At 35.3% G+C, this 11,245-nt stretch overlaps 1 protein-coding gene across 5 annotated transcripts in view; it reads left to right on the top strand.

Annotated features, from left to right (window-relative positions):
* The window catches only part of LOC145243564 (tubulin tyrosine ligase 3-like), a 186,472-nt gene that overhangs the window by 147,696 nt on the left and 27,531 nt on the right, over positions 1-11,245 (top strand). For all 5 annotated transcript variants that reach the window (XM_080106547.1, XM_080106543.1, XM_080106545.1 and 2 more), the window contains one exon: positions 6,253-6,400. In XM_080106547.1, coding sequence (XP_079962673.1) covers positions 6,253-6,400 — 148 coding nt within the window. The remainder of the gene's footprint in view (positions 1-6,252; positions 6,401-11,245) is intronic.

Raw genomic sequence — 11,245 nt, 5'->3', positions numbered from 1 at the left:
TTTAGGTTAGGGGTCAAAGATACCCATAATATTCTTAAGCAACATAGATTGAAATAAATACATAGAAAGTACAATGAAGTCTACTGAAAAAAAAAAAAAATGTGGGATCCCTCTACCAGTCTAGAAAACATCTCTCGCATGCCTATCTTATATATCTACAAAGGCACCATTCACCTATTCATGAAGTATTGTTGCCACATCTGGACTAGTGACACAACTATTAGGAAGATTGTCCGGCAGAGGGCGTGTTAAAGTCTTTCATGGAGCAACCGGCACATGCGTCTTGCCTATCCGGCGTTCGAACACAGCTCTCCGGTCTTGCTGACTTGATACCTTTATCTATATCTTGTTCACCCACGTATGCTAATTAGTGGGCGTCTCCACAACATCGACATAATGGAAAATAAATAATAACATAATGGGATTTACGAGGAGAAAAATATACTTAGGATATTTACAATAAACGAAGACAATTTAGTTCAAACAAAAATATAGTTGCAGTAAATTGTAAAACAAAGTAAATATATATTATTCCTTAATTGGAATTCATTTTTGAGATGAGCATTATATATATATATATATATATATATATATATATATATATATATAACATTAACTTATGTAATAACAATGTACGGCACTCGTCTACTTTCAATAAAATCCCTCGCATTATCTCCCTTTCAGTTTTTCATTCTCTCTGTTTCACTTGTTACTTCTCTTTTCGCGAGAGCGGTGAATTGTTAGCAACAGTATTTACTGAATCAACATGGTTGCTATGGAAACCAATCATAAAAAAACGTTGCTATGTTTTGTTTTTTTTACGAATTTGAACACCAGTAAATTCATCATAACTTTTGTTTACTGAACGAAAATTGAAAAAAAAATCACAATTTACCTAAGGTGATATCTAAACTGTAAAATAAGTGAGCGGTGAAGCTTTAAAGCAGTTCTACATGACTGAAACTGCTACTGAAACATATATTCAAACACTACCGTGTTTATATATTATTCCTTAATTGGAATTCATTTTTGAGATGAGCATTATATATTAATTTATTTTTATTTTGGACTATTATTCTCATCTTTATTAGTTGTTGTTTTTCATCTTTTATTGGTTTTGTTTATTCACAACGTTTTGGCCAACTATTCCTCTGATGGCTGAGAATGCAGTTAGGAGATTCGAAGTTCCTATCCGTCGCAGTTACCACCTGACGAAGGCCAGAGGAATAGTTGGCCGAAACGTTGTGAATAAACAAAAACCAATAAAAGATGAAAAAACAACAACTAATAAAGATGAGAATAATAGTCCGAAATAAAAATAAATTAATATATATAATGCTCATCTCAAAAATGAATTCCAATTAAGGAATAATATATATATACCAATCGGTACGGACCCGACTATGGAAGATCAGATAATAAATAAACGTGGATTTATAAGATCAAAGAATCCAACCTTGATCGCCCTTTGGGGCCCGTGGCGCAGTTGATAGAGACGTTGAATCTCTACAGTTCCAGATGAACATTGTCTGAAGATAGCGGTTTCAATCCCACCCAAAGCGTGCCAGAGGTTAATTGGCCAAAATGTGGTGAGACGACAACAACTACAGATGGCAGTGATGGCTGAGAATGCAGTTTTGAGATTTGAAGTTCCTATCCGTCGCGGTTACCACCTGACGAAGACCAGAGGAATTAGTTGGCCGAAACGTTGTGAATAAACAAACCAATAAAAGATAAAAAACAACAACTAATAAAGATGAGACTAGTAGTCCGAAATAAAAAATAAATTAATACAAAGTAAATAATGCAAAATATTTACAATACAGAAACAATTTAACGATAAGAAAGGATTGACTTTTTACGTAAGTGTGTTTCCATTTTTTCTATGCAGAAGTTTAAAATGTAATATGAACAGATATCTGCTCCTCAACTCCCCACAGTCCCCAGTAGATATGGTTCTAAAAAGTAGCTCCTTTCTTACGTTCAAATAGAAATATGCCTTGTTTGGGGTGAAAAAAAAAAAAATTAAAAATTCAAGAATAGATATTTAAATGAATTCTTCAATATTGCCATTTGATCTGTTTACCTTGACAAGACATGCAACAATCTTAACGACGAAACAACAATTGCACCGCCTTCAAAAAACAAAAAAAAAATGTGTAAGAAAGAAAAAAAGAAGGAAACAAAACAGAAATGAATTGATAAATAAAAAAATAGAAAGTTAAGAAGAAATAATATCGCATTATCAGATGCATGCTCAACCGAACACAAGCACACAAACACATGCATGCACAAACTATAATATGAATCATTAGCGAAGGGAAATATGGGCAGTGTGAGAGAGAGAGAGAGAGGGGGAGTAACCCGATTACATACACTTATCCAGTTTATGATCTAGTCTCTGGCAACTTTGGATTAGCATCTTCTGGAAAAAAAAAAAGTGTTTCAAAATTTGTCAGGATCAGTTAATTAGTTTAGGAGTGAATCCTGAATATACAAATCTATATATATATACCTAACTTTATAAAAATAGGGTACTTATCCAGTTTATGACCGAATCTTTAGCAACTTTACGTCAGCATCTTCCGATAAGTTACATCAACAGCTGCAAGATGCAGACGCGATTACTCAATCAGCTGTCAGAAAGCATGAAATTTATTAAATCGAGAAACATATTTTTTTAATTAAAAATTACTTTCAACACTCTATGCTAACGTGAAATTCCCTCCTTTTCCCCTATTAAGAGAATAGAAAGCCATTCTTAACATGGGGAATGCTGCGTTCTGAATTAATCATCTGGCCGTCTTCGCTTTGGCATCTTCAAGTTGCCAGAGGTTGAGTTGTATGTAAATTGTGAAGAGATAGAAGTTTTAAAAGAAAAGAAGGGGGGGGGAGATGGAGGGGGTAATCAGAGGAGCGGGGAAAGAAAGATAGAGAAGAGAAGAAGTTTTAAATAGAAATATGTTACACTTTTGCCCCCCGGGTAACGCCAGGTATCCCTACTAGAACAGAGATAAAAGGAAATGAAAGGAACATTTCTGTGACCTTCTCATATAGCAGGATCCCAAATCTGATTGATCCCCTGATCACACCCAGTTAGTTTTCAATTGTGGTGTTTCTCAGTCCTTCTTGAGGCAAGAGTTGGTATACCGCTCGTTCTGCAGATCGGTCGTCCGCTGTTGACAAGTGGTGACCGGGGAGATGCAGAGGGGGAGAGGTGGGGGGGGGACTCTCCTCTCAAGTGGATTCCAGAAAATTTAGCTCCAAACTGAAAACAGCATTTCCCAGTATGGGTACTTCAGGCGATATCTTTATAAAAACTTTATAAAAATAGGGTACTTATCCAGTTTATGACCGAATCTTTAGCAACTTTATGTCAGCATCTTCCGATAAGTTACATCAACAGCTGCAAGATGCAGATGCGATTACTCAATCAGCTGTCAGAAAGTATGAAATTTATTAAATCGAGAAACATATTTTTTTAATTAAAAATTACTTTCAACACTCTATGCTAACGTGAAATTCCCTCCTTTTCCCCTATTAAGAGAATAGAAAGCCATTCTTAACATGGGGAATGCTGCGTTCTGAATTAATCATCTGGCCGTCTTCGCTTTGGCATCTTCAAGTTGCCAGAGGTTGAGTTGTATGTAAATTGTGAAGAGATAGAAGTTTTAAAAGAAAAGAAGGGGGTGGGGAGATGGAGGGGGTAATCAGAGGAGCGGATTCCAGAAAATTTAGCTCCAAACTGAAAACAGCATTTCCCAGTATGAGTACTTCAGGCGATATCCACTCAACAGCCCCTCCCAAAATAAGAGTACGATATAGCATATGACCTTCTCATGTAACAGGACACCAAATTGGATCGCTCCCCTGGTCACACCCGGTCAGTTTTTAATCGTGGTCGGGTGCTTCTCAGTCCTTCTTGAGTCAAGAGTTGACATGCCATTCAGCCAGGTACACCTAAAATAGAGTACTGTTGCCACATCTGTACAGGAGTTGCTCAGCGCCTCATCCTTCCTTAATAGAGTTCAAAACCGTCTTCAAAACGTTTACTCTTTCTCACGCAATAGATGTTGTGAGTCTGTCTCTGCTCTATCGTTAGTTTCATGGTAAATACTCGACTGAACTCTAATCTATGGTCCCCTCTTGTCAAACTTCCACACAAAAAAAGCACTCGACTAACTACAACCAGCATATACAATTTGCACTACTCTCTAATTGTGCCTTAAATATCAACGCAGATTCTATGAACAAAGCTTCTTTCTTGAAACTGCCTACCTGTAGAACACTGTTCCGCTGGTCTTTGTGACATTCTCATGTAGCAGGAACCAGTCTGATCACTTGCCTCATCACACTCGGTTAGTCTTCAATCGTGGTCGAGTGTTTTTCAGTCCTTCTTGAGTCAAGGGTTTATACATGTTCGTTCTGAAGGCCAGTCGTCTGCTGAAAAATCAGTAACTCAACAGAGCGCTATCCGGCGGCAAAAGACAAAAAAAAAAAAAAAACTTCGTTTTTTTTTTTTTTTTCTATACTAATTACTTAGTCGAAAGAAAAAAATAGATATATGCAATTTCTTTTTACAAGATTTGATAATTCGTTTCAAATCTCTCTCGAATTCTAACTTCTCTTCAGTTGACAAGTGGTGATGGACGAGAAGCAGAGGGGGAGAGGTGGGGGGGCGACTCTCCTCTCAAGTGGATTCCAGAAAATTTAGCTCCAAACTCTCACTCAACTGCCCTTTCTTGCTTCTGCACGGACTTAAATATGGATGATTGGAGTAGGTTTCATCCTAGATGCTCCAGGCATCCAATCATCATCCAATCTGACATACCTTGGTTCTTTTTGATTAGATAGTTGGCTACCTCTCCCCCACATTCAGATCAGGCAATTTCCACTAACAACGACTTCCCATTGATATTGTCTCACGCGCTTGGGAACTTTATCCTTGACCCCTGGGTCAGGTTGGTTGGTTGGTTGTTTTTGTTTTACGGCATATCAACCCTTTTCGGGTTATTTAATGCCGAATCCAAAGATTTTGAAGAAAAATTTTTTTAATAAAATATATTTGCTATTTTCACGTCGGTTTCTATTTAACCCATAGTTGGGACCCTAACAGGTACTACCACTCCGGGTCAGAGTGGACCTGGGAGGAATGGTAATTAAAGGGTGGCTCCACACTCCCCAAAGCCCACAAGCTGGAGCCTAACCACTGGATATAGTTTAAGGTCATATCCAGGACCCCCATTGAGGGACTTTTACCCTCTGTAGGGGGGCAGTCGGCGTATGCTAATGCCCCACCGACAGGGCTACCCCGGGTCAGGTTCAAAACCCTGGTAGACAAAGCATAACTGGTTTTATTTTTCTCAATTTCTGCACCTACACTCAGAAAGTTATTTGTTATATCAACTTCAAATCATTTCCGTATTTGATATATAATTCACATCAGGGTCACCTGCTGCTGTCCGGGAGAGCTTTTGTACAAAAGCCTCAATCAAGTGCCAATTTCACCCTTTTAATGTCGACATTTTCTCCCCCACCCACCCCCACCCAAGAGGTTGGGTTACATTCGTTGACTTACCATTCCTCGTTCGTCCATATCAATCGACATGACAATAAGTCTTCCCTGTTGATTCCATACCATTCTCCATACGTCTGCTACAGTACAATGCTTCAAGTACGTTCAGGTTTTTTTAGTTCTCTCTCTCTGCAAGAACTTACATACCAGCGGATATTCACTCTGACCTGCAAAAGGTGCCTGGGCAACCCCGTCGACATTCTCTGGTGAGGGGCCCTCAGGCGATTAGCAATAAACTAACCTCTTCCCAAAGAGAGAAGGCAAAGCCTGGGAGGGTGGACCTCCTAGAACTGCACAGAACTAAACTCCCGCCGCAAAATCAACAGGGATCAGATCGTTACAGGAATGATTTGGTGGGGGGGGCGAGGATAAAGATCGCTCGGTTAGATAAGTAAGGAGAATGCTCCAAGCAAACTACAGCATCCTTTTAACTTAAATCCTCACTTTCCTCAAGTTAAGAATGGCTTTCTAAAATGAAAATCATTTTTAACATGAGGAAGGCGGGATTGCAGTATTTTGAATTAATTGTCTGGCAGTCTTCGCTTCAACATCTTCCGGAATTTGCTAAAAGATGCTGGTGTTAAGTTGTCAAAGATTAAGTCGTAAACTGGATTAGCACCCACAATGCTTTAAGCAAACTATAACATCTTTTTAACGAATCTTGTTTTGTTTGTCAGGGTTCTTTTGAATTGTATGGTGCAGATTTCATGTTGACGGAAGACTACAGTCCTTGGCTGATTGAGATTAATTCCCGGCCAAGTATGGAAGCCAGTACCGAGATTACGTCAAAACTCTGTACACAGGTGTTAGAGGACACCATAAAAGGTAAACGAGTAAAGAAACGTTTTTTTTTTATTTTGTTTTCTTTTTGATTTATTAACCTTTTAAATTATACATTTTTCATGCAGCGTGTGTGCTTGAACAGGTGTTAGGTTTAGTAGCCAAGAAATATTTTTTTTTTTTACTAAAAATGGTCTTCACTTATTAAAGACAACTAAGTTGTAATCTGTAGTGAAGCAGTCTTATGATAATATTTTCCATAGACAAGATGCCTTTGTGAACAAAAAATAACTAGACTTACTTGTGATGTGCACACATATTTTGTCTCTGAAAGAGGAAGAGAAAAGGGTTGGGGTTGATATAGTGCACCAAAAACGGGTGGAGGAATGTTTCTTTTTCTTTTTCTTATAAACGTCTTAAATTATGCATTTTTATGTACACGTATTTGTTGAGTGTATGTGTGCTTTACCGGGTGTTACGTCCATGAAAGTATTTTTTTTTTTTTACTAAAAATAGTCACCATTTATTAAAGATGGATAAGTTGTAATTTGCAGCAAAGCAGTCCTATGATAATGTGTTCCACAGTCTTTGCGAAAAAAAAAAACAGCTCGGCTTAAATGTGTTGTGCACACACATTTTGTCTCTGAAAGACGAAGAGAAAAGAGCAACACCGTGAATTGGGGTCGATAGAGTACACCATAAAAGTTAAACGGGTTGAAGAATGTTTTTTCCTTTGATTTATCTTTATTAACGTCTTAAATTATGCATTTTTCAAGCAGCGTGTGTGTGTGTGTGTGTGTGTGTGTGTTTGTGTGTGTGTGTGTGTGTGTTTGTGTGTGTGTTTGTGTGTGTGTGTGTGTGTGTGTGTTTGTGTGTGTGTGTGTTTGTGTGTGTTTGTGTGTGTGTGTGTGTGTGTGTGTTTGTGTGTGTGTGTTTGTGTGTGTGTGTGTGTTTGTGTGTGTGTGTGCTTGTGTGTGTGTGTGTGTGTGTTTGTGTGTGTGTGTGTGTGTTTGTGTGTGTGTGTGTGTGTGTGTGTGTTTGTGTGTGTGTTTGTGTGTGTGTGTGTTTGTGTGTGTGTGTGTGTGTGTTTGTGTGTGTGTGTGTGTGTGTTTGTATGTGTGTGTGTGTTTGTGTGTGTTTGTGTGTGTGTGTGTTTGTGTGTGTGTGTGTGTTTGTGTGTGTGTTTGTGTGTGTGTGTGTGTGTGTGTGTGTTTGTGTGTGTGTGTGTGTGTGTTTGTGTGTGTGTGTGTGTGTGTGTGTTTGTGTGTGTATGTGTGTGTTTGTGTGTGTGTTTGTGTGTGTGTGTGTGTGTGTGTGTGCTTTACCAGGTGTAAGGTTTAGTAATCCAAGAAATATTTTCTTTTTACTTAAAATTGATCCCCACATATTAAAGATGACTAAGTTGTAATCTGCAGTGAACCAATCCTGTGATAATGTGTTCTACAGACAAAGAGCCCTTAATCGTGACATACACATATACTTTGTCTCTGAAAGAGGAACAGAAAAGAAGAACCATAAGTTTATTGCAATAACAATATTCATTGCATGGCATCTTCCAGCAAAGGATGAAGATTTACAGTGGATAATCTGCATCTAAATAAATAAATGACATTTTTTTCAATTTTTCACAACTATATTACCATAAAAACTATATCACTATTAAAACTATATTACCATAAAAACTATATCACTATTAAAACTATATTACCATAAAAACTATATCACTATTAAAACTATATTACCATAAAAACTATATCACTATTAAAACTATATTACCATAAAAACTATATCACTATTAAAACTATATTACCATAAAAACTATATCACTATTAAAACTATATTACCATAAAAACTATATCACTATTAAAACTATATTACCATAAAAACTATATCACTATTAAAACTATGTTACCATAAAAACTATATCACTATTAAAACTATGTTACCATAAAAACTATATCACTATTAAAACTATATTACCATAAAAACTATATCACTATTAAAACTATATTACCATAAAAACTATATCACTATTAAAACTATATTACCATAAAAACTATATCACTATTAAAACTATATTACCATAAAAACTATATCACTATTAAAACTATATTACCATAAAAACTATATCACTATTAAAACTATATTACCATAAAAACTATATCACTATTAAAACTATATTACCATAAAAACTATATCACTATTAAAACTATATTACCATAAAACTATATCACTATTAAAACTATATTACCATAAAAACTATATCACTATTAAAACTATATTACCATAAAAACTATATCACTATTAAAACTATATTACCATAAAAACTATATCACTATTAAAACTATATTACCATAAAAACTATATCACTATTAAAACTATATTACCATAAAAACTATATCACTATTAAAACTATATTACCATAAAACTATATCACTATTAAAACTATATTACCATAAAAACTATATCACTATTAAAACTATATTACCATAAAAACTATATCACTATTAAAACTATATTACCATAAAAACTATATCACTATTAAAACTATATTACCATAAAAACTATATCGCCATTAAAACTATATTACCATGTATTACCATAAAAACTATACTAAATTAAAACTATATCACTATAAAAACTATATTACCATAAAAACTATATCGCCATTAAAACTATATTACCATAAAAACTATATATATATATATATATATATATATATATATATATATATATATATATATATATATATAAACTATATTACTATTAAAACGGATTATTTTAATTTAATTCAATCGTACATACTATTTTAAAATACTATATATATGGTTGGGCATAAATACTGTTACAAAATAAACTCAGGTGTTATCCCAACAAATAAATTTATTATAAAAACACAATTTCAGAAAACGATCAGCAAATACTGAAGGAAAAATATGGCATAAGTAGGGCTGTGACAACAGCATATTCTTTTCATTGTGTTTACACTCGAGTATATATCCGACACAGAGACACAATTAATCAACCGAGAATCACATCAATCTACATAAAAACATAAGATATCAATGGATATATACCTGAGACTCAAAACAAGGAAAAGAATATGCTGTTGTCATAACTCTAATATTAATGCTCAATAATAAATAGAGTTAGAACACATACACATATATGAAAATTCGTATTAAAGCTCTTGGAAGTATCATTAGGAATTTAAAAACTTTGAATTTGTATAATTATAATCTATATATATAAAAGCGAAAATGTATGCATGCATGTATGTATGTATGTTTGTATGTATGTATGTATGTTTGTATGTCTGCTAAAAATTTTTGACAGACACAACAAAAATTAACAAACTTGGTATCATATTAAAGCCCCACCCTTTATATCGAAAAATTAGCCCAAAAGGACCATCAGAAGTGGATCAGCTGATCGATTTTCTGCAGGGGAGCCCCCCCCCCCCAAAAAAAAAAGTGACATTTTAATGATATTTATACGTAATTTAATAAACGCTGAGTCATGTCAGGAAAAATGAGGTGGTTTACTTGGTTGTTTTGTTACGTTTCTTTTAACAACAACACAGGGATATATTATCGTTCAGACCAACCTGGCCGACTGACCAAGTCTCGTTTATTCACGTTTATGTCCGAGAGTTTACATTATAAAACGTTGAACAAAGGAGTGCAACTCTCACCGACCCAAGAGATATAACATCTCCCTTTTTTATTTAATAATGTTTGATGTTCTTCAGTATTACAGCTATATGATCTCTCTCTCTCTCTCTCTCTCTTTCTCTCTCTCTCTCTCTCTCAATCACACACACACTCTCTCTCTCTCTCACTCACACACTCTCTCTCTCACTCACTCACACGCACACACTCTCTCTCTTTCTCACTCACACACACACACCCTCTCTCTCTCTCTCTCTCTCTCTCTCTCTCTCTCTCTCTCTCTCTCTCTTGATATAATATCTATATAAAAAGAAGGGTTCATTTATTTATATATACTTGGTCACCTGCTCCCTTTCTCCCTCTGAAAATTACCAAAATATTAATATTTATTTTTTACAATACACGCTAGCCGGCTTCCTTCTACTGGATCTGTGCAGAAGTTTAAGTAAAATTAAATCTCTTTGCCGCAAACAAAATAATAATAAAAAAAAAAGAATGAAACAAAACGACTCCTTCTGATTTAAAATGCCCCGCATTTTATTTTTAGCAAAAACAAAAAGGTGAATAAACAAAGGTCCGATCGGTGAAAGTTCCTTCAAAGCCATTATGATTAAAATGTTAGATGAAAGTCCTTCGTGGAATCAAGGAGTTTGAAAATGTGTGAAAATATTGAGATTATTTTAAAGTTTGTGTTTTATCTGGCGAAGTTTGCCTTACTTGAAAGTCCCGTGAGGAAAGTAATTCGGTGTTATTAATTAGAAAATGTGTCTTTTTTTTTTTTTTCATTTTTCTTAAACTTTTTTCTTCTAGGGGGTGGGACATCCAACCAGATGTCTGACATTTACCCCTATTTTAGTGAGTCCAACCAAGAGATCTTTTCAGGATTCTAGCCGTCCCTTTCAGTGCACTCGTTTGTATTTCACTTGCACTTGGTTCACCGGGTATGCTTGCTATGTACTTTTTAAAGTTCTTTTTCATAAGCCCAGTTGCTCCTATGATGACTGGTCTGCTACATATCTAGAAAACGCAGCTGTTAAACCAGATATAGTGATTTGGGACAGAGCAAACAAAAAAGCGACCGTAATAGAGGTCAGTGTACCCAATGATACAGGGCTTAACAAGTTGAGAGGGAAAAGATAACAAAGTATCAAGGACTTATGTATGATATGAAACGAAATTGGAAACTAAAAGACGTTTCAGTTATACCAGTCATTATAGG

This window comes from Euprymna scolopes, chromosome 22 (assembly GCF_053919585.1).
Source record: "Euprymna scolopes isolate OS-2025 chromosome 22, ASM5391958v1, whole genome shotgun sequence".
In the NCBI taxonomy this organism is placed as follows: Eukaryota; Metazoa; Mollusca; class Cephalopoda; order Sepiida; family Sepiolidae; genus Euprymna; species Euprymna scolopes.
Note: the sequence above shows the minus strand (reverse complement) of the source record. Positions and strands in the feature narration are given on the sequence as shown.